Source organism: Schistocerca cancellata, chromosome 4, assembly GCF_023864275.1.
Source record: "Schistocerca cancellata isolate TAMUIC-IGC-003103 chromosome 4, iqSchCanc2.1, whole genome shotgun sequence".
In the NCBI taxonomy this organism is placed as follows: domain Eukaryota; kingdom Metazoa; phylum Arthropoda; class Insecta; order Orthoptera; family Acrididae; genus Schistocerca; species Schistocerca cancellata.
Window position 1 is genome coordinate 225,190,519 of NC_064629.1, and position 25,151 is coordinate 225,215,669.

Genomic DNA, 25,151 nt, shown 5'->3' on the forward strand with positions numbered 1-25,151 from the left:
ACGATGTTTTACTCTCCTGTCAAGATTTTTCTTAATCATATTTGGCTGTGTGTCGTTCCACTGTTGTTAATGATGATTGAAGACTTCAGACAATAGACTATTAGAACAAATGCGACGCAGAATAATTCTCCCCGCATATGTCCGATTGAACATCACAACAGAATTTTGCTTATAGAGTTATCAGAACCAACGGGGTTCATATTTTTTATAATGACAACAATGTGTGTTAGAAGTCCGGAAGGTAAGCCATTATATTTAGGAGCTATCCTTTTTCGTGTTTGGTACGAAAATAATGTTGAGTTTGATTAAGGCGGTCAACAGCGTTTGTAATGGCTTTCATGTTGTGTTGTGGTATGTTGTATGTTAACCGGGGACCTAGAAACGACGGAGAGGCTCTGTCCCCGCCGCATCCGCAGTGGTCCACAACCCCACGACGACTACCGCAGTCCACTTCACCCCTCCGCCGCCCCACACCGAACCCAGGGTTATTGTGCGGTTCGGCCCCCGGTGGACCCCCCAGGAAACGTCTGGTGTGAGACGAGTGTAACCCCTATGTTTGCGTGGTAGAATAATGGTGGTGTACGCGTAAGTGGAGAACTTGTTTGCGCAGCAATCGCCGACATAGTGTAGCTGAGGCGGAATAAGGGGAACCAACCCGCATTCGCCGAGGCAGATGGAAAACCGCCTAAAAACCATCCACAGACTGGCTGGCTCACCGGACCTCAACACAAGTCCGCCGGGCGGATTCGTGCCGGGGACCAGGCGCTCCTTCCCGCTCCGGAAAGCCGTGCGTTAGACCACTCGGCTAACCGGGCGGGCTCATGTGTAATAGGCGAGAGGAAACTTGAAATCTGCTAGCTTTTTGCTGTTGAGACTTCGCGGCCAGCTGGTACGAGAAGATTTGTAAGGGATGCAAGTTGACTGCAATTATTACCAGCCTCTACAGCAGTTTGTATTAACGCAAATATTTCTCGGTACATGGCAGGCGTAATGTGGTTTGACTCTCATAACTTCATTGGAGAAGACTAGTATCAAGGTGAAACAAGGTTTTAAAACAGAATTCCAAATGGATTTAAGCGAGGTGTAGAGCTGCGCTGTTGTTTGTTCGGATTCTGTTAGTGAGCTGCATCTGTAGTTAGCCGTTTCGCTGAATGACGGTCATAGTTAAGTCTTACGGGAATTTTATCGCTGTAGGTCTCAGAGGTATTGTCGCATTCTGCCACTATGGACCTTTTGCTAGCGAAATTATGATTTGTTTACTTTTTCGTTACATTATTAGTCGATTTTGTTCTTCTACATCTACATCTACATGATTACTCTGCAATTCACATTTAAGTGCTTGGCAGAGGGTTCATCGAACCTCAATCATACTATCTCTCTACCATTCCACTCCCGAACAGCGCGCGGGAAAAACGAACACCTAAACCTTTCTGTTCGAGCTCCGATTTCTCTTATTTTATTTTTATGATCTTTCCTACCTATGTAGGTTGGGCTCAACAAAATATTTTCGCATTCGGAAGAGAAAGTTGGTGACTGAAATTTCGTAAATAGATCTCGCCGCGACGAAAAACGTCTTTGATTTAATGACTTCCATCCCAACTCGCGTATCATATCTGCCACACTCTCTCCCCAATTACGTGATAATACAAAACGAGCTGCCCTTTTTTGCACCCTTTCGATGTCCTCCGTCAATCCCACCTGGTAAGGATCTCACACCGCGCAGCAATATTCTAACAGAGGACGTACGAGTGTAGTGTAAGCTGTCTCTTTAGTGGACTTGTTGCATCTTCTGAGTGTCCTGCCAATGAAACGCAACCTTTGGCTCGTCTTCCCCACAATATTATCTGTGTGGTCTTTCCAACTGAAGTTGTTCGTAATTTTAACACCCAGGTACTTAGTTGAATTGGCAGCCTTGAGAATTGTACTATTTATCGAGTAATCGAATTCCAACGGATTTCTTTTGGAACTCATGTGGATCACCTCACACTTTTCGTTATTTAGCGTCAACTGCCACCTGCCACACCATACAGCAATCTTTTCTAAATCGCTTTGCAACTGATACTGGTCTTCGGATGACCTTACTAGACGGTAAATTGCAGCATCATCTGAGAACAACCTAAGAGAACTGCTCAGATTGTCACCCAGGTCATTTATATAGATCAGGAACAGCAGAGGTCCCAGGACGCTTCCCTGGGGAACACCTGACATCACTTCAGTTTTACTCGATGATTTGCCGTCTATTACTACGAACTGCGACCTTCCTGGCAGGAAATCACGAATCCAGTCGCACAACTGAGACGATACCCCATAGGCCCGCAGCTTGATTAGAAGTCGCTTGTGAGGAACGGTGTCAAAAGCTTTCCGGAAATCTAGAAATACGGAATCAACTTGAGATCCCCTGTCGATAGCGGCCATTGTTTCGTGCGAATAAAGAGCTAACTGCGTTGCACAAGAACGATGTTTTCTGAAACCATGCTGATTACGTATCAATAGATCTTTCCCTTCGAGATGATTCATAATGTTTGAATACAGTATATGCTCCAAAACCCTACTGTAAACCGACGTCAATGATATACGTCTGTAGTTCGATGGATTACTCCTACTACCCTTCTTAAACACTGGTGCGACCTGCGCAATTTTCCAATCTGTAGGTACAGATCTATCGGTGAGCGAGCGGTTGTGTGTGATTGCTTCTTCCACTCGTGACTGGGACGGAGTAAAAATGACGACCGTCTGTTTGCCTCCTCGCGGGAACTGACCTTTCGTACCCTGCCTTTATGATTCTTTCACCTAGATTAGGTAGACTGCCTAAACGAAAGACTAGTTCTCAAGAAACGTCCTTGTGTAAATTTATAGAAGAACATCGTCTTTTTTAGAACGATTTTCATCTAACCCACCTGAGCATTTCCATAGCTCACGGGGCTGGACAGCAGCGGGTTGTTAAAATCAATCCTGTGTTTCTCTGAATTCGTTAGATGTCTTCGTTCGAACCGACCTTATGAGGAAATAAAACGCTCAGCCTTCATTCAAGAACTGGTTGCAACGGTGTCTTATACGCAATTAAAAATAGGAAGCTTGGATTCCAATGTTCTGCCATTAGAGACGAAGTCCAAACTGAGATAAAATATGATGGGGAACTAAATAGACAGCGTCCTGTTAGAGAAATGAGCTCCAGCAATGGTTTGAAGTGATTTGGGGAAATTATGAAAAACCTCAATCACAATGGTCGGACGGTATTTGAACCCCACTCTAACGCAATGGTTTGCTTTACCACTACGTCATTTCACTACTTCGCGTGCGAGACGACCACGTTTAACGATCTGTTCATTAAATGTGTGTTATGTTCAAAAGTGTGACATGAATGATGTGCGATACTTCTTTCGTGCTAACACTCAAAACATGATTTTATATTCTGTAATTTTAAATATTTCGAGTAATATCTCAATTGCTTTGCAGGAAGCTACAGTACCTCTGCTGAAGAGTATATATCGCAAGCTTATACTACCAGGTATAAACAACTTGCCCAAAAACCAAGACGATGTAGTGAAGCGACTGTGCAGCTCCAAATACGCTTACATGCGATCGCGGATCCTTGGTGTGAGGGACGACAGCGGTAGCTGCAACATCGTGCCCGTTCCACAAGCTTCTCTGCCGGAGACACTCGGCTTGGTCTTCCCCAAGAACAGCTCCTACAGGGGGCTCATCAACGTTGTGTGAGTACACTGCACCATGTATTGTCTTTTGCGTAATACATGCTCACACCTGGTCCAAGTTTGCGTCTGTACTCTGCAAATCACGCTAACTTAGTGACAGATATTACTTTTCATTGCACCATCCAGTCGTAATGTTCTGGATTTCTAGATCCCTTTAGAACGTGGGAAAGAGGAAGCCTATAACCACCTGACGGAAAGAACGAGGCTTAACTACACGGCGGGGAAGTTATCACTTGTACCCGAAGCTTTACTAAAGGCAGAAGTATAAAAAAAATGGTTCAGATGGCTCTGAAGACTATGGGACTTAATATCTGAGGTCATCAGTCCCCTAGAACTTAGAACTATTTAAACGTAACTAACCTAAGGACGTCACACACATCCATGCCCGAGGCAGGATTCGAACCTGCGACCGTAGCGGCTGCGCGGTTCCAGACTGAAGCGCCTAGAACCGCTCGGTCACAGCGGCCGGCTCAGCGATTATCACTGCCGACACCTACGTGGCATGCTTCGTATAAGTCCACGGGGATCAACCTGTGGTATCCGTTACTATTCTTCAATGAGAGCCCATGACAGTTCTTGGAGATTCTGTGGTGGAAGATGGCGACCACGAACAAGTCTGTCATGTGTGTCCCACATACGCACGATGGAGTTTAGGACGGGACTCACCGCCGGCCATTCCATCACTTCAATGTCCAGGCTTCGCAGGACGTCCCTGCCAACGCCGCACACAGGCCTTGGCATTAGGAGGGATTCAGGGCCTCCACCGTATGAAGCAGCCGCCACATGGTCCTATAGGATCTATCTGATGTACTGTTTGGTAGTAGACGACCATGGACAACGGTAAGATCCATATGGCTGTCAACACTGAAGCCTCTCCATAACATCACAGAACTTCGGCCAGTTGGTAGAGACCGCTCTTGGAGGGTCTCTGCACACAAGGACTGCCATCACCTTGTGTCATAGGATATCTGGACTTGTTTGTGAATAACACGTTTCACCAGCGACGAAGATGCCAATTGAAATGGGAACGGCAGAACTGAAGGTGAGCTGCAAGATAATGTCGTGTTAAGCGGGCTACTTAATGGAATGTATGGGTCATAATGTCCTTTCTCGTAACCTATTCATTAAAGTCTGACCGGACGCAGCGGTTACAGTGGCTCTTCTGAGATAGTCTTACATTGTCCTGTCGATATCTGCACTAAGCCGTACAGCAGAGATGGCCAGATATCGGTCTTCACGTATTCTTCGGCAACCTTGTTGAACTCGCCTTGTGTACTGACTTGTCTCCCTATAGCCTGTCCACAACCAATGGATGACACATGGAGAGGCATTGGCATTCACAACAACACGGCCGAGAGTCCGTCCTTTTTGATTCAAACAGACCGTCCTTGCAACTTGCACTGCATTAAGATGTTGAATTGCATGTGCTTGGTTGAATACAACGTCCACAAGTAACTTCCATCTCTGATCTCACTACAAAACACCGGGACACCGGTACTCACATCCTTCTGAAGAGGCACCTAACACTCCAATGCGTAACACAACCAATAGATGGCGAATGATCTTAATTGTTGCCTACATTGAAAGCGAAGATCTCAAGCCATGGGAAGAGAACACAGGTAACGCCTGCATCAAAATAGATTTAACATACCGGATGTTGACGCACGTGTTCCCCTAATTCTTTTGAACAGTGTATTTTACCTCCGGAAATTTTACCCAACAGGATGCTCAAATGGTTCAAATGGCTCTGAGCACTATGGGACTTAAATGCTGAGGTCATCAGTCCCCTAGAACTTAGAACTACTTACACATAACTGACCTAAGGACATCACACACATCCATGCCCGAGGCAGGATTCGAACCTGCGACCGTAGCGGTCGCGCCGTTCCAGACTGTAGCGCTTACAACCGCTCGGCCACTCCGGCTGGCCAAACAGGATGCAATCATCGTTTAACTTTAAAACAGCGCTGCATGCCCTCGGGTAAAACAACTGCTGTAGTTTCCTCTTGCTTTCAACCGTTCACAGTACCACCACATCAAGGCAATGTTGGCTGATGTTACCGGGGTAGATCAGATAGTCTTACAGACTGTTCCCGTGAAACTACTGAAAAGGCTGCGGCCCCTCTTCAGGAACCACACATTTTTCTGGCCTCTCAAGAGATACTTCTCAGACGTTGTTGCACCTGCAGTACAGCTATCTGTGTCGTACAGGCACACAAGTCACCCCAACACAGCAAGGTTCATTATCCGTGGGGAGTACGCTATCCGATAAAAAGTATCAGATCACCCCTAGGTAATGCCGAATTGAACACTAAATGTCACGAGAGGGGACCCGCCAGTATAAAAAGAGGAGGGGCTATTGTGTTGTCAGTTGAGCGCTAGTAACAGCAGAATGGGTCGCTCAGTGACTTCGAACGTGACCTAGTCACTGGATGTCACCTAAGGAACAAACACAGCGAGGACATTTCAACTCTTCCAAAGCTGCCTAAGTGGACTTTTAGTGATGAGATTGTAAGATGGAAACGCGAAGGAAGAACCACTATTAAACCAAGACTGGTCAGACCTCATGCACTGGCGATCATTGTCGTGGATGAATGGAAAAAGTCGCATGAAATCAGCGGAAGGAATCATTCGTGAGTTCCAAAGAACCACCAGCAGTCCAGCTAGCAAAATGACTGTGTACAGGAAGATACAACGAATAGGGTACAATACTCGAAAACTCTTCGCAAGCCACACGTTTCTATAGCCACTGCTAAGCGACCCTTAAGGAGGTATGAGTGACCCCAGATGGCAGTGGATGACTGGAAACTAGTGATTTGGAGTGACGAATCATGGAATATCCTGTGGCATTCCGACGGAAGAGTTTGGGTTTAGTGAATGCCTGAAGAAAGTTACCTGCCCTCGTGTGTCGTGCCAATAGTTAAGTATAGAGGAGGTGGTGTACGGTATGGGGGTATTTCTCGACGATAGGGTGTAGTCCCCTGAGTGTGTTTAAAGAAACGCTTGTTGCGGAAGGATATCAAGGCAATTTGCAACATTATGTACGGCTTAGAGTAGAGTAATAGTTCGCAAACGATGATTTTATCAGCTTGACAATGCACCCTGTAATATGTGAGGCATGGTTTGTGGAAAATTACATTCCTGAAATGGGCTGGCCTGCCCAGAGTCGCCGGACAGAGTGGCCGAGCGGCTCTAGACGCTACAGTCTGGACCCGCACGACCACTACGGTCGTAGGTTCGAATCCTGCCTCGGGCATGGATGTGTGTGATGTCCTTAGGTTAGTTAAGTTTAAGGAGTTCTAAGTTCTAGGGGAGTGATGACCTCATAAGTTAAGTCCCATGGTGCTCAGAGCCTTTTGAACCATTTTGCCCAGAGTCCCTACCCGAACTCAATGGAACACCTTTGAGGATCTACCTCAACTTCTCTCCAGACTGCAGCGTCCTAATCACTACCTTCACTGGTTTCGGTTCTTGAGAAAGAATGGACCGCTATTCCTCCACAAACTTTCAGGCGCATCATTTAAATTGTCCCCAGCAGACTTAAAGGTGCCATTAAGGCGAGGGGTGGACCCAGTCCATATTAACATGTGTGCGGATACTTTATTCCAACATTCGAATGACGTCATCGTTCTATACGCCAGTTCTGCCTGCAACATCCCGTACTGATAACCTTTTCTTGTCTAAGCTTGAAACGCGCCTTCGCTGCTCGTTGGCAGACTGAACAGTGTACAGAAACCGCACTGCACCGTTCACGATTCAAGAGTGTGTGCTCTGCTCAACTAAGTTGAGAATGCAGGTTTATTTTTACTCCCATTGCACAGGTGAAAATTTTCCGTTGCGTAAGACGTAGTGAGAAAGAAGTTTCCTACGAGACAAACACGAACAAAGTTTTGTATCAGCCCGATACGTCGTGCAGGTGAGCTGCCATTGTCACTGTTCCTGTACCGATCGGAAGGTCAGCCCTAACGTTGTTTGTAAACCTACACGCAGTTAACATGAGCGCTACTTACGAGTAGAATGCCGATCTCGAATGGATTGCAGAATTTCAATTGAAAATAAATCATCAACAGAGAAGCATTAAAAACGTCTGTTAATGAGTAGACTGAACATCTATCATGCCACGAAGGACAATCGCGATCAAGACTTGAGTCTACATCATCACATTATGAGCAGAAGGCTTGTCAACCACGGATGTTGCTCGACGTGCGCATCCGGGTCGAAATGATGTGTTGTGGACGTGGAATCAGCTCTAGCTGACCTGCAGTATTGAGTACTCACACCACACAGGCCATCCACGTTCCGCAGGTACACAGGATGATCGTTAGCTTCGACTTTGAGTCAAAGGCACTATGTTCTTAGTGGTCCGGAACTGAATCCTCCGTTCGACGAGGCTGCAGGATGTCATGTGTAGTATCAAACTGTTTGGGGACGATTGTATCATGCGAATGTCCATTCCCGACGAGTACGGAGAGCACTACATCATTCACCACAGGCTGGTCTTACACTAAAGTTGCGTTCTGGTATCTTAATAGAAGGTTTTTAAATTACTGACTTTGCGGAACTTAAGTGTAAGCCCTGCCACAATCCATCCCCCACCCCCTTCCACCCTTGCCTTCTTTGTGCCTGCTGTCAATCCTCCCTCAGTTCATTTTATAATTTCACTATTTTATACCGTTTGAATTTCATGTACACATTATTCTATACTATTAGCGTTTCAACGAGAAGTTTCACATAATTATACATTCTATAATTTTAATGCGACCCCTCTTGTTGAATTCATGACATCCCCACCACTCCCTCCCTGCTTTCTTTCCCCTCCTCCAATCAGTCTCAACAAAAGACACAATTAACTCGTAAGAAAGTGTCACCACGGACTGATAAAGGAATTTTCAAAGTCGTGTACGAGTTCGCGGTCGCATAGTTGCGGCAGATGTCTGCGTTTACAGGTTCGCTAAATGAAAATAGGCCTCTTCTGTCCATACTACTTTTGATTTGTAGGAAAACCTTACTTACAAATTATTGTAGTGAAATATTTTTTGTAGTTCCTTCACGTCCTGAATTTTGTAAGGATTCCTCGTGCAGACGAACCTGAAGTGACAGCTCGTCTAGAAATTTTACGCACAGCCCTCTCCGAAGTGCAGAAGCTGCTGTCTGTGTGCCGGGCTCGTGTACAATCAGCGTTTCGAACCTCTCATTTCTTTGCTTGCAAGAAACCTTGTTTCCAGTTTTTTCGCCTTAGCCTTCAACGATGAGTAAGGCTTTGATCTCTCTTCAGTTTCCGTAACCTACATTGAAAGACAGGAGTGAAAAACTCCATTTTCGCATTCTGATTGTAAAGGCATGTCATCCGTTAATACTACTTTTAACTGTAGCAAAAATTTGAAACGCAGAAAGCTGAAGTTCAGAATACACTGCAACAGAAATTAACTCCACTCTGAGTTAAGTTTCCCTAATCAACTCTCTCAGTCATATACGTAACGAACAGCGACAATAAGAAAAGATGTTTAATTAAGCATTTCGAAAATCGGATATAAGTCACGTCGTAATTAAAACATATCCCATGTGTTTCGATGCATTCCTGTGAAAACTGAAGTTCTACTGGCAAAAGTTTCCTGTTATTTTTGTATCATCCAGCAGTGAAGATATTTTTGTAACTCCTTTAGGACAACATATCGTCTAGTATTATCCTTAATTGCGTCCAAAGAAAGCATGAAGAGTACTGGTCAAGAATATGATCACGCAGCAGCCAGCAAGTACGAAGGTGAGTCAGATGAATACCTTAGCCGGCCGTGGTGGTCTAGCGGTTCTAGGCGCTCAGTCCGGAACCGCGGGACTGCTACGGTCGCAGGTTCGAATCGTGCCTCGGACATGGATGTGTGTGATGTCCTTAGGTTAGTTAGATTTAAGTAGTTCTAAGTTCTAGGGGACTGATGACCACAGATGTTAAGTCCCATAGTGCTCAGAGCCATCTGAACCATTTTGAAAAACTTAAATATTTTTTAAAATATTATTTATTGTGCAGAAGTGGTACAAAGCTGTATCACTTTTCAACGTAATCTCCCCCACGCTCAATGCAAGTCTTCCAGTGCATAAATTCCTTTAGAAAAAAATTCTTTTGGTACTCCGCGCAACCGCTCATGCACCGCGTGGCGTACCTCTTCATCAGAACGGAACTTCTTTCCTCCCATTGCGTCTTTGAGTGGTCCAAACATATGGAAATCACTTGGTGATGAGGAATGGTGCCATTCCTTGCTCGCTCTATTCGTTTCCGGTTGGTGGAGGTGAACCCAGGTTTCGTCCCCAGTAACGATTCTTGCAAGGAAGCCATCACCTTCTCGTTCAAAGCGCCGAAGTAGTTCTTCAGAAGCATCAATACGTCGTTCTCTCATTTCAGGAGTCAGCTGCCGTGGCACTCATCTTTCAGACACTTTATGAAACTGGAGCACATCATCATGGACAATGTGGTGTTTTGATCCATGACTAATCAGTAAACATGCTACAATGCCATTCAGTGTCACTCGGCGGTTTTCCTTCACTATGGCTTCAACTGCTGCAATGTTCTGTGGAGTCACAACTCGTTGTGCCTGACCTCGACGAGGAGGATCTTCCACTGAAGTCACACCATTTGCGAACTTCCTACTCCATTCGTAGACTTGCTGTTGTGACAGAAATGCATCACCGTACTGAACCTTCATTCGTCGATGAATTTCAATAGGTTTCACACCTTCACTACGCAAAACCCGAATAACATAACGCTATTCTTCCCTGGTGCTAGTCGCAAATGGGGCGGCAATTTTTATACTGATACTGCGACGGTATGTGTGCATCTGCACTATGCTGCCACCTACATGCCATTCTGCACGCTGTTTGTAGCATGCTTACCAACTTACAGGACAACGACGCGAAATTTCGATTTGTTATTACAAATTTAAGGTTTTCAAAAAAATGGTTCAAATGGCTCTGAGCACTATGGGACTTAACATCTGAGGTCATCAGTCCCCTAGAACTTAGAACTACTCAAACCTAACTAACCTAAGGACATCACGCACATCCATGCCCAAGGCAGGATTCGAACCTGCGACCGTAGTAGTCACGCGGTTCCGGACTAAAGCGCCTAGAACCGCTCGGCCACCGCGGCCGGCTAAGGTTTTCATTTGACTCACCCTCGTATAATGCATGCCTTCTGCCAGTCTCCAAATTTTCACTTCGGTCACAAATTAGACTCTACAGGGGTTCCTACAATGATTAAATGATCTTTCAGATATACGAAATCCACAGGACTGTAGCACTTGCAACCTAAGTCCTCAATTATTTGCTTGACGTATTCCAATCTCTGTCTTCCTCTACAGTTTTTGCCCTCTACAGCTCCCTCTAGTACCATGGAAGTCATTCCCTCATGTCTTAGCAGATGTCCTATCATCCTGTCCCTTCTCCTTATCAGTGTTTTCCACATATTCCTTTCCTCTCCGATTCTGCGTAGAACCTCCTCATTCCTTACCTTATCAGTCCACCTAATTTTCAACATTCGTCTATAGCACCACATCTCAAATGCTTCGATTCTCTTCTGTTCCGGTTTTCCCACAGTCCATGTTTCCATGTTTCACTACCATACAATGCTGTACTCCAGACGTACATCCTCAGAAATTTCTTCCTCAAATTAAGGCCGGTATTTGATATTAGTAGACTTCTCTTGGCCAGAAATGCCTTTTTTGCCATAGCGAGTCTGCTTTTGATGTCCTCTTTGCTCCGTCCGTCATTGGTTATTTTACTGCCTAGGTAGCAGAATTCCTTAACTTCATTGACTTCGTGACCATCAATCCTGATGTTAAGTTTCTCGCTGTTCTCATTTCTTGTATAACACTCCCTAACTGCTACTGTTATACCATAACCTCAAAACTGGAGGCAATTTACAAAACAGAATTATTTTGTTGGATTAATAATGGTATAAAGCAACAGAACAGTGTTACCCTCTGAGAGGAATTTTGCTAGGTTGACCGTGTTGTTCCTAACGGAGGTGGCTTATCGGAAATGAAAGTCAGAATTACGTAAATATTAGAACAGTTACAAACAAAATTTTTGCCTATCTGCACCGTTTAACGTATAAAGAAAACGGTCGCCAGCCTAACTAGGCAAGAGAATGATTAACATTCTCGTTCAAGAAAATAGTTATTAGTCACTTCAATGGATAAATACAACCTATACTTTGTCACACGCGAGTGCAGTGAACTCCGACACATACATATGTTTACGGTAAGATTGAAACTAACAGAGCAGCAGAAACAATTTGCAAAATTATAACAGATACCGAAACACACTATTACTTTCAGGGTTTACACAAAGTGAATGGTCTTTAAAACATTACTATTAATATGCACTTCTAATACACAAGAGAGACAAACACTTAGCAAACATGAGTATATAACGTTTCACAACTGCAGCTTTCTCACTTTTACTACAGCGAAACACAATGTTGACAAAATTGCAATAAAGAGACTCACCTTTTAGAATTTACTACAGACAACAATGTGATCATTTACTTTATAAGCCTCAGTCTTAAGAACTTTTAATTTGAAGTTGGCAACAACACATTAATAAGCAGTTTTACTAGGAAAATTATTTTCAGCAAACATCATTAACTTTAACTCACTCTCTTGCCACATTAACTTTAACTTTCTTTTTACTATGTTGAAGAGGCATTAATGAGCAAAATATTGGGCTATAATGTTCTTTTAGTAAGGACACTCGGATATCACTTTAGCTCAAACGGAGAGGAACCTGAGAGGTGTTATGATGAGGAGAAAAATAAGGGTAGGTACATAAATTCAGATATAAATTACCTTATATTTGAGCACACTAACACATCCATTAAGCTGATCCTTCACTGTACATCATTGTAGTATTCCGATGCAATGATTGCGCAATGTGGTGGCAACTTCATGTTGGTAGGTGGAATTGCAGGTAGAATTGCTGGACTCTGTCATTTCTTGGTGGCGATGATTGATACCAATCCCAGAATATTTCCAGCTATTTATCCATTCTTCCGAGACATTGGAAAGCGGCAGGAAAAACCTCTCTCGGAACCAGCACAATATGCATCTTTTACATGGCAGTGCACAGACTCGTAGCTCGTCTCGTCCCCGACTCGTCGCTCGTCCCCGACTGACTATCAGTTCCACCTTTTCTACATAGGCCAACCACAATTTGCGCGCGCTACACAGTTCCGTTCCCGAGTGGAACCACTACACCATTTACATACAAACTAACTAAGAACCCTAAGTGAGGATCAGCAATTTACATAACAGGAGCCAAATGCATTAAATATAACAAAACATTTACACATATTGACATCTCTACAAAAAATTATTCACACAAAATTACAATTATATACAGTAAGTTTTGTTCCCTCCAAATGGGACAAAGAGTTTAAATGAAAGATACACTACTTTGCATTGAAACAAACCACGACATCAAAGTTTTAACAAAGAAAAGAGTATACAATTTTGTGTTATCTATTCAATCAAAAACATTTACAGGAGCTTAACGATGTAATATTAAATGAAACAAAAGCAAAATAAATCAGTAGAGCATTAGAGCTATGGTGTTACACTACTACTTCTCATTACCTTCGTCTTTCTCCGATTTACTCTCAAACCATACTGTGTACTCATTAGAATGTTCATTCCGTTCAGCAGATCATTTAATTCTTCACTTTCACTCAGGATAGCAATGTCATCAGCGAATCGTATCATTGATATCCTTTCACCTTGTCTTTTAATTCCACTCCTGAACCTTTCTTTTATTTCCATCATTGCTTCCTCGATGTACAGATTGAAGAGTAGGGACGAAAGCCTACAGCCTTGTCTTACACCCTTCTTAATACGAGCACTTCGTTCTTGATCGTCCGCTCTTATTATTCCCTCTTGGTTGTTGTACATATTGTATATGACCCGTCTCTCCCTATAGCTTACCCCTACTTTTTTCAGAATCTCGAACAGGTTGCACCATTTTATATAGTCGAACGCTTTTTCCAGGTCGAAAAATCCTATGAAAGTGTCTTGATTTTTCTTTAGCCTTGCTTCCATTATTAGCCGTAACGTCAGAATTGCCTCTCTCGTCCCTTTACTTTTCCTAAAGCCAAACTGATCGTCACCTAGCGCATTCTCAATTTTCTTTTCCATTCTTCTGTATATTATTCTTGTAAGCAGCTTCGATGCATGAGCTGTTAAGCTGATTGTGCGATAATTCTCGCACTTGTCAGCTCTTGCCGTCTTCGGAATTGTGTGGATTATGCTTTTCCGAAAGTCAGATGGTATATCGCCAGACTCATATATTATACACACCAACGTCGTTTTGTTGCCACTTCCCCCAATGATTTGAGAAATTCTGATAGAATGTTATCTACCCCTTCTGCATTATTTGATCGTAAGTCCTCCAAAGCTCTTTTAAATTCCGATTCTAATACTGGATCCCCTATCTCTTCTAAATCGACTCCTGTTTCTTCTTCTATCACATCAGACAAATCTTCACCCTCATAGAGGATTTCAATGTATTCTTCCCACCTATCTGCTCTCTCTCCTCTGCATTTAACAGTGGAATTCCCGTTGCACTCTTAATGTTACCACCGTTGCTTTTAATGTCACCAAAGGTTGTTTTGACTTTCCTGTATGCTGAGTCTGTCCTTCCGACAATCATATCTTTTTCGATGTCTTCACATTTTTCCTGCAGCCATTTCGTCTTAGCTTCCCTGAGCTTCCTATTTATTTCATTCCTCAGCGACTTGTATTTCTGTATTTCTGATTTTCCCGGAACATGTTTGTACTTCCTCCTTTCATCAATCAACTGAAGTATTTCTTCTGTCACCCATGGTTTCTTCGCAGCTACCTTCTTTGTACCTATGTTTTCCTTCCCAACTTCTGTGATGGCCTTTCTTAGAGATGTCCATTCCTCTTCAACTGTACTGCCTACTGCGCTATTCCTTATTGCTGTATCTATAGCGTTAGAGAACTTCAAACGTATCTCGTCATTCCTTAGTACTTCCGTATCCCACTTCTTTGCGTGTTGATTCTTCTTGACTAATGTCTTGAACTTCAGCCTACTCTTCATCACTACTATATTGTGATCTGAGTCTATATCTGCTCCTGGGTACGCCTTACAATCCAGTATCTGATTTCGGAATCTGTCTGACCATGGTGTAATCTAATTGAAATCTTCCCGTATCTCCCGGCCTTTTCCAAGTATACCTCCTCCTCTTGTGATTCTTGAACAGGGTATTCGCTATTACTAGCTGAAACTTGTTACAGAACTCAATTAGTCTTTCTCCTCTTTCATTCCTTATCCCGAGCCCATATTCTTCTGTAACCTTTTCTTCTACTCCTTCCCCTACAACTGCATTCCAGTCGCCCATGACTATTAGATTTTCGTCCCCCTTTACATACTGTATTACCCTTTCAATATCCTCATACACTTTCTCTATCTGTTCATCTTCAGCTTGCGACGTCGGCATGTATACCTGAACTATCGTTGTCGGTGTTGGTCTGCTGTCGATTCTGATTAGAACAACCCGGTCACTGAACTGTTCACAGTAACACACCCTCTACCCTACCTTCCTATTCTAAACGAATCCTACACCTGTTATACCATTTTCTGCTGCTGTTGATATTACCCGATACTCATCTGACCAGAAATCCTTGTCTTCCTTCCACTTCACTTCACTGACCCCTACTATATCTAGATTGAGCCTTTGCATTTCCCTTTTCAGATTTTCTAGTTTCCCTACCACGTTCAAGCTTCTGACATTCCACGCCCCGACTCTTAGAACGTTATCCTTTCGTTCATTATTCAATTTTTTTCTCATGGTAACCTCCCCCTTGACAGTCCCCTCCCGGAGATCCGAATGGGGGACTATTCCGGAATCTTGTGAGGTAGAGCTGCACAACTGCGCAACAGTCGAAGTGAAACTAAATAATAGAGGAGTTGTCGGATCGGTTACTCTCCTAGAAAAAATATGGAGAAATGTGCGTCAAAAGGAATTGGCGAACAGTAAGCGTACCAGATACAAATTCGTGCTAAACGAGTTTGTAATAATAAGCATCTCTCTCTGTTTGTGGAATGCTTCTGGAAGTCCCTTAATAGATTGCACACAAAAATGACAGGATCGATATCAAATTTTCAAAAATGGGAATGCGTAGTATCGTCTGATATAAGCAAATGTGGTGAGTTCAAAACAACCCACAACATATATTCTTCCCCTGATTATTACCTCATCGAATGAAGTTTCGAGGATATATCAGCAAATTCTAATGCACTGGCTTCTTCCGATTTGGGACTATACTGGTCTAACTAGTGCGCCCTCTTTTCTAAGATATAGTTTATAATATTTCAGTTGTTTTATAGCCCGCATCTCGTGGTCGTGCGGTAGCGTTCTCGCTTCCCACGCCCGGGTTCCCGGGTTCGATTCCCGGCGGGGTCAGGGATTTTCTCTGCCTCGTGATGGCTGGGTGTTGAGTGATGTCCTTAGGTAAGTTAGGTTTAAGTAGTTCTAAGTTCTAGGGGACTGATGACCTAAGATGTTAAGTCCCATAGTGCTCAGAGCCATTTGAACCATTTGTTTTATAAATGCCATACGTGCAGAACAGTTATATTGCCATATCTTATATTTCCTCTCCTTTTTTAAAAAAAATAATTTGATGCTTCTGAAAAAATAGAAATGACACTCTTCTATTGGAGTTTCGTTACAGATCCTACTCTTCTTAGTAGACGAAGAGTTGCGAATATGAATTGTATCTTTGCCTGTACTACAGCCCACCTATTTATGAAATTTGTGAAAAAATAACAAAAAGTCTTAGCCTCGTTCTTGGTAATAGAAATATTGTTGATAACAAAGTTACTTACTTGGAATATTGCTTGTAACCCGTGCTTTGAATGTTTCAGGTTGCAGAAGTATAAGGAAATTGGGGTCTTGAGAAGAACTGAAACCGAAATATGGCCGAAGGCCGTGCATTTCGAGGACAACAGCTTCACAACAGTGGGCTTTGACAAAGTAATTCCAGTGTTCGTAGTACTGTCCGCGGGCATGGCTCTGTCTATCATTATTTTCTGCCTCGAGTACGCGAGGGTTTTTCCGATAGCGAAGTTGCAGGAGCTCTGTTACGGAGAAGAGTATGCCGGCGGCGTGTATGAACAGCCGGATGAGGGCCTCTTTGCCAGTACTGTCATACGTTCGGCGCAGTCTTCATCTGGTTCGCAGGAGATCAGGCCTATTACTCATGCCGTCGGAGAAGGCAGTGTTCCCGAGGATGGTTCAGCTAGAATGGTTGATGGGACGGACAAATACCTGGCTGTCGATCTACAAGGAAGCATGAATGTTCGGCATACTTCACCTCCTCGCAGCTAACAGCAGATATTTTTTCGAGTTTTTACTAAGAGAATTCCAATTTATGAAACTAATTCTTTTGTCAAAAAGTGTAACTCACTGTAATTTTGTTACTTCAAGCATTAAATAAATTTTCTATGAGTACGACTTTATGATTTATTCGTTTCAATGAAATTTGGAAAATCCTATGATTTTCTTCCTCAAATGTTTGTGTAGTGATGCAAATGTAGGGTGTCATATCATGAATACGTTTACCGAACGCAGTCAAACGGGTACTCCAGTATTTCCACACCTGTGGAATAGATTGAGTCCAATTTCACCTTTAAAGTTAACGATCTGCTAGTGCTGATAATCCTGTGTGCTGAGTCGTGTTAAAAACTACCGGCAGAAGGCTGTCTGTCAGCCTACAAAGTTAAGCGTCATTGTGGACAAGCCGCACGCTTGATGATTTGACGCGACGTTGGTTACTATGTGGGACTTCTATGTCGTGAGAGTAACCTGAACGGCAGTCACATCAGGGATGTCTTACAGCTGGCAGTACTGCCAATAGTACTTACAGACCATTCAAGCTCTAAACGACACGGCATGAAATAAACGAAGCCGTGGATTTATTCTTGGGGAATCTCACTCTGCGTGGTTTATGCGAGACTATGCGACCGATAGTACTTATCGATCAATTAGCTTAAGGGGTCCGGAACGTCACTGTCTGTAGTTTTTAATAGTATTTTAAAATTTAGCATCTCAAAAACTAACAGATACTGGAATGAAACTTCAACGAAATAATTTATATTGTGATGTCTATGTGACAAAATTGAAAAACTAGAATACATGGTGGAGTGAGTATTGATTTTTATCTTATGAAATGAATTACGTGTAATTTTTAATTCAGATACACTGTACTTCCACACTATTGAAAATAAAAGGTCAACACAAATTTTATTCTTTTAATTATTATTTTGTTGAAACAGTAAATCAGGAATTTTTGCAATTTGTCGTTTTATGTATTAATTCTTTTTAAATCAATTTTTCTCCCAATAATTTAAGAAGTTATGACATGCTCCAACTTAAAATATTTAATACACTGTTTAGTAATGCAAAAATTTTGTTTTTGAAGCTTTAATACTGGATGAGATAATGATGCCTAAGTATGCAAAAACATTGATTACGGGAAGTTGAAACTTAAGATTTGCATGTCACTTTCTTCTCAATGATGACATGTCACAACATTCTGGCTCCATAATGATTCTGAGTGTCCTTTTCATCTTTAGTTTCCTTTCTTTCCTTTGTTATTGTGGCCTCCTTTGTCATGCTCTCAGCAGCGTTTTTAGTTTCAGCGACACGTTGCCTGTCCACACGTAGCTGCCCACTTTTCATGTTGTTCACAGTTTTCATGCCTGGTCTGCTAATGGTTTTTAGTCTGCTTATTATTCTATCATTAAAACATATTATGGCGTCCGTCACACCAGTCTGAAAATCTGACGTATAACAAAACCAGATGTGACAAACATTCCAAAATTCAGCTATTGAAGCTTTCATTTAGATTCTGTGTTTTGCCATGTAAACATTTTTCCAGAAGTATAGAATCCGAAAGAACATATTATTTCTACCATAACAGATTCTGGCATGGGGTGTGCATGTGTATGTTCCTATTTTCTTTACATCTATTGTACTCGCACCATGAAGTGTTTTCTTTTGGGCAGAGGCTATGCTGTCGGTTCTCATCAGTGGATATTCTGTGAAGAAGAGTTGCCCAAGTTGCTTTCTTCATTTCATTGAAATTTTTGCTGTTTCTCGTGATGGCTAAACCATAAAATTCTGTAAGGTTTTCTATTTCTGATTTGGTGAGGGTGCCTTGTCCCCAATGGCTTTCCCATCAGGGAGTTTTTTCCTGTCAGGTCCTTGCAGAATTTGCTAAGTGTTGCCCCCATTCCCTTCTGCCCATGTCCTATACATTCCTTTTTTTTTCACCATGTCGTCTAGCAGCCAAAACACTAATGAAGGATTTAGTCACCATCGCCAAGGTAGTGACTATATCTCATACCACGTCTAGCAACTGACCTACTAAAAATAGAGACTGCACCCAACCTTTCTATACCTCCAATGAAACCTTCAAATTTTTTGGCACATTTGGGTTCATTTACCTTTCTGGGACAACCTTGGAAGTATTTTTTTTTTCAGACATTCATGGTTCAAATGGCTCTGAGCACTATGGGACTCAATATCTTAGGTCATAAGTCCCCTAGAACTTAGAACTACTTAAACCTAACTAACCTAAGGACATCACACACACCAATGCTGAGGCAGGATACGAACCTGCGACCGTAGCAGTCCCGTGGTTCCGGACTGCAGCGCCAGAACCGCTAGACCACCGCGGCGGCTCCAACACTTTCCTTGTATCTACAGAGGTAAAGCGATGTATGGCACCTCTGCTACCAGGAATCGTCCAGTGCAGCAACAACATCAGTAGACACAAATATCTACAGTTTCTTTCACTGCCCCCTGCATAGATGCTTCGTTAACTTCTGTTGGGGCATTACGCAAACGTTTATAAAACTCTCACAAAACTCTCAAATTTGACAGGTGGTGGTGCGAGATCCATTACAGCACAGAATAATATCTGGGCTGCTTTTTTTCCCCTCCCAATACACGTCACGGCATAATCAAGGCGAATATTCACTTCACTGAGTGTTGTGCATGTTACAGGAGATGTCAGTGTACATTTCGTAACTTTCCACACTTTACATTCTACTACAATTATGCTGTATAAGCCTCTTCTCTCAACTGTGTCCTCACTAAATTAAGGGATTTTTCACTATCATAGTATTTGTATATAGCAGCAGACGAAAGCAATTCTAAAAGCTTGCTCTTACTAATTAAAATGTAACAGTTATTTTTACTATTTACAACACCGACATACTGTTCACTTTCGGTAAGATGTTTCAACTTGCGTTCTGAAGCACTACCTAGCGCACTTTTAGGCCCAGCCACACTTCACTGCGGCTCAATAGTTTCTTCATTTTGACGTTTTGCAACAACAAGCTTGTGTTGATTACCGTAAAATTTACGACTACAGTTAAAGTTCTTCGTTTCTGGCATTTTTCAGTGTAAAAAGGTTGAAATTAACAACGAGTTTACAACACGAACGCACATGCAAAATAGAACTTAACGGAAGTAATCTACTTGTATCGACAGAAAGATCGGTTGCAATAAATACCTGCTTCTAGTACAATCGATATGTTTTTTCAAGGATATTACACAAACGAGTTGCTATGAAAATAGCGGCGCAAAAATTAAATAACGAGACATTGTATGCAAGGTTTTATGTTTGACAGTAGTGTAACAGCTAGGCTTTCACGCACCACATCTGTTTTAGAAAGGCATTTAAACGCGAAAATAATGACGTACTTTACGTGAAGTATATATTTTTAGAATCAAGAATAATAATAGAATTTTCGATTGTTTGAATCCTCATAACGTTCAGGTCCCTTTGACATAGGTTTGGTGAACAGTTCAACATTTTCTCATTTCGAATATGATAAATTTCCTTGAGATGGGAAAGCTGCTGTCCACGAATGGGCATGGATTTAAGAAACATTGCGTGTGTGAAATTAGTCTTGCCCTTTTGTTACATGACGTACTGCGAACCATGAAGAACAAAAGGCAGATCCCATATTTCTTCATTTCCGTGAAACGTTTGACACGATGCCCTGCTGCAGACTTTTGACTGCCTGACAAGGTTCCCAGAAATGTGAGTGGCTCAAAGACTTCTTAAATAATGGAAGCCAGTATGTTGTCCTCGACGGCGAGTGTTCCTCAGAAACAAGAGTATTGTCAGGAGTGTCCAAGGGAAGTGTGATTGCATCGCTCTTACTCTCTACATGCAAGCTCGTATATCATCAGATGGGCTGGCTGAGCAGCAATCTGCGGCTGCTTGCTGACGACGCTGAGTATGTGTGTGTGTGTGTGTGTGTGTGTGTGTGTGGAAGGTGTCGTCGTTGAGTGACTGTAGGAGAATACAAGGTGAGTTAAAAAAACTTTTTGTGGTAGTTGTGATGAATGGCAGCTAGCTATAAATGTAGAAAAATGTAAGTTAATGCGGATGAGTAGGAAAAACAATCACGTAATGTTACAATACAACATTATTACTGTACTATTTTAGGCGTAACGTCGATTAAATATCTTGGCGCAACGTTGCAAAGCGACCTGAAACTGGACGAGCACGTAAGATGGTGGTAGGGGAGGCAAATGGTCGACTTCGGTTTATTGGGCGAATTTTAGGAAAGTGTGGTTCATCTGTAAAGGAGAACACGAATGGAACACCAGAAGACTAGTACGACCCATTGCTAGAGTGTCTGGGATCCCCTTCACGTCGTATTAAAGACATCGAAGCAAATGAAAAGCGTGCTACTAGATTTGTTACCGGTAGATTCAGTCATCACGCGACTATTGCAGAGATACTTCGTGAACTCAAATCGTAATCCCGAGAGGGAAGACGACACTATTGAGAAAATTTAGAGAACGGACATTTGACGCTAATTGCAGAACGATTCTACTGCTGCCAACATATATTTCGCGTAAGGACCGCGAAGCGAGATGAAATTAGGTCTCGTACGGATGCAAATAGACAGTCGTTTTTCCCTCACTCTGTTTGCTAGTGGATGAGCCAAGTAAATGAGTAGGAAGTGGTACAATGAACCCTCCGCCATGCAGCATACGGTGGCTTACCCGGAACGTGTATGTAGTTCTTTCAATTAAAATACGCTGTATTTGACCAAGGAAATGTCTAGCCACATTTGGGGAGGAATGTGCAAACCTTTCTGAAGAACGACGTGTACCACTGGTTTCCTGTCTTCACCTGTCAGTAATCGAATATGCCTGGCACATGGGAACGTTTCTGTCGCTGTCCTTCAGCAGCTATTATTAATGGTTTATAGACACACATACAAGCCACGTAGAGAGGGGAACGAGTCCAGGCCATCTTTTCTTTCATACCACTTCGTTTGAAGACTGAATGGCGGAATGTAGACCGAAGAGGGAATTTGGGGGAGGAAAAACAGACTAGTTTGGGGGGAGGTGTGCGGTGTAGCATAGTTAGCCTAGCATGTGGGGTCCGATGTATAATGAAGGGTTTTTGATTGGAAAAATATTGGCTGTGAGGACAGATATAACTGAATGGGGTTTGGGCTGTAGTTATGGATAGGAAAGTGGAGCATGAGAAGGAAACACATTGTATGAACTAGCTACTGGAACTTCTACGAAGTATTTGGGTAACATCACTGACAGTTACTCCGTTTTCCAACGGACACCAGGTTAAACGACTGTCAACACTGTAGCAGAATAATATAGTTTGGTTACTGATAGATTCATTTTAAACTTCAGACAACTGTTGTCCCTCTAGTAACAGATGCGGAACTTCCTAGCGTTGCTCGCGGCGCAAGCGTTGCCAACTCATCTGGCGAAGATGGAGGGTAACAGCAGCTGCCTGTGACAGCAGCACACGGTGCCATGAGCTGATACTGTCCAACCGATGTTACTGTGCGCATTTGATTACTTATTATGCCGGCCTTGTTACTCAGAAGAGATTTTCTGGTTCGCCACACGCACTCTCACAACGCCCCAAAACGTTTCAGAGCCTGTTGATAAATATGTTAACTCCTAGATTCGATTGATCCCCAGTAAGTTGAAGAGCTTGTTGTGTCTTCAGTCTCCGGCATTTTGAACGAGCCAATTCTTTAGCGCCAGCCAGCAATGATTATTCAAAACGTTTTGCTGCATATTGTGTGAGAGAAAGCAAAAGCTCACACACATCATCTCTCTATATTTTTGTTCGTATGAAAATATTATTCAACAGTCTTTGTACTTCAGTTTCTTGTTTTACAAATCCATTCAATTCGTTCCATTCGCCTTTCAGTGAAAGCCTCGTCAGAAACAGGGACAGAACTGTCACCGTAATAAACTGGTGAATCTTTCTTAGTGACAGGTCTTCCAGCTGCTGTGTCAGTCCAGTCATATGTAGACATATGTGATAAGTAATAATTTTACATTAAAATTTTCTAAAATATTCTCAATAGTATCTTCATTGTGTCAAACTAGAGAGCTATATCGGCCGAACTCCAGTGTTCCATGTAACAACATGATCGACTACGTAAGACAGCAATTAGTTTTGATGCTTAAAAAAATAAGCCTAAAGATTTGTGACTCCTCTAAGCTACATGTTGGATTTTTGAGAGCGAAATGTGGTAGATTCCGTCTCTGAGATCTAGTGTGTTAACGGCAGAAATTATAGTTCCATTTGAAAAAGTGAGCTAAATACTGATATCTCTGTCAGTAATATAGCTACTCCTGAAGACTACATATCGTTCAGTGATGACTTTTAAGAAAGTTATCTGAGGGAAAACAGAATTACGATATCTTAAACTATTCTCGCAATATTTAAGGTGAACAGTTCAGGTGCATCATTCTGTATATATGATTTATTTTGTTTCTGGGGTCGCAGCAGTGGAACATTTCACCCACACTGGAGCCCGATGCGATAAACGAATACGTAACCTCCGCTTTGTGGGACAGCATTGCTACTCCGAGAACAAGATGGATTGGCTAGCCACCATCTTTCCTTATCTTGCCAGTAAATTAGTGTAAGAGAGTAATTTGTTCATCCGTTAATTTATAGCATCAGCGTGTTGGCATGTGTCAGATACCGTGGCTATGGAGTTCATTGCTAGCAGCGGAGAGTGTTAAAACCTGGAGCACTTATCAGATTTCTGCCAGTCCTGTAATAGAAGTCTGATAATTTTCTTATTCCATTCACCTTATATGCTTTTCAGCCTTTTTCATAAATTACCAAAATCATCCCGGAAGAGTAAGGTTTCTCCAAATGTGAAAGTGTTTCTAGGTACGATATGGTTATAGCCTAGGAACAAATATTCTATTCAAATTTAGAAGTGTTGTAGTTGAGAAAATCTCTTAAATACTGTATTTGATAGCTTATGTGTCGGATTACTACTCTACTACATACCAATAATGTGAAATCGAATTAAGAAGCATTATAAATAAATTAGTTACCGCTTTATAAAATTTTAAAATAGGAACTACTGGTAACTAACACAAATTTCCCTTTTCGAGACAGGGAAATGTGTTGAGACACTAAAGCAACCAAGTTCATTTTCACATGTCACGCGTTAAACTGTAACGAGACCTCCCAATTCAAGGTATAAGATGGAACACGGCTGGCGAAGTATGGCTTAACCGTCCCTTTGTGTAAATTAATCTCATTAGAAAAGTGGACTTTTGGCCAGCTTTTCGGGCAAAATACCACTATGTGCGGTGGAATTGCAGAACACGCATGGATTCTGTCGCCCGGGTCTAATACGACATCCGTACATGCTCTTTACCGATGAATCAACCTGTATAAATTATTGAGCCACTGAGACTCCTCACTGGCTAAGGCGGGTTAAATATGAAAAGCAATGGAGAGTGAAAGTTTCGTGTGGAATTATTAGAGACTACGTAACTGGTTCTTATTTACTACAGAAACTATAACGGATAAAGAAAAGCACTGTTTCTTGCCTGCTAGCTGCCGGCGCAGTTATAAAATCAGTACGGTGGATGCCTTGCTCAGTACTCTCCTGTAGTCAACTTAGGCTCAGCCACCTCTTTTCTGGTCGGTGAATGAGACGTGAAGGCTCTCTATTGACATGCACTGATTTAAGTTTCTGGACTTTTTTCTCTGTTGTAATCTCAAAGACATTCATAATTTCTGATGATCAAAGGGAATTATATTTTTTGTATTTTGCAGCATATGCACCTGTATCTAAGGAATCTCGTCAGTTCGTCCGGAAGTCCTTCCACCAATGACTGAAAATGAGCATTGCAGTAGACGATGGGCATTTCGAACACTGTCTCATGATAAATGGATGTTCGTGGCAACTTTTACGGCCACTCTCTGTTGTAATTTCCCATTTGATAGTGATTCTAGAGTTGTAATTTTACAATGTAAGTGTGTATCTCGAGATTAATGTAATTTTTTTGTTTGTGTGATAACAGTTAATAATCTTCTAGTTTCTTCT

The 25,151-nt window shown here is 42.4% G+C and overlaps 1 protein-coding gene across 1 annotated transcript in view; it reads left to right on the forward strand.

The window, feature by feature from the left end:
• LOC126183722 (glutamate receptor ionotropic, kainate 5-like) overlaps positions 1 to 17,308 on the forward strand; it is a 266,934-nt gene extending 249,626 nt beyond the window's left edge. The window contains exons 9-10 of the mRNA XM_049925913.1: positions 3,457 to 3,713; positions 16,644 to 17,308. Of these exons, the coding sequence (XP_049781870.1) occupies positions 3,457 to 3,713; positions 16,644 to 17,106 (720 nt within the window). The 3' untranslated portion in view covers positions 17,107 to 17,308. The remainder of the gene's footprint in view (positions 1 to 3,456; positions 3,714 to 16,643) is intronic.
• Positions 17,309 to 25,151: the final 7,843 nt, after the last annotated feature.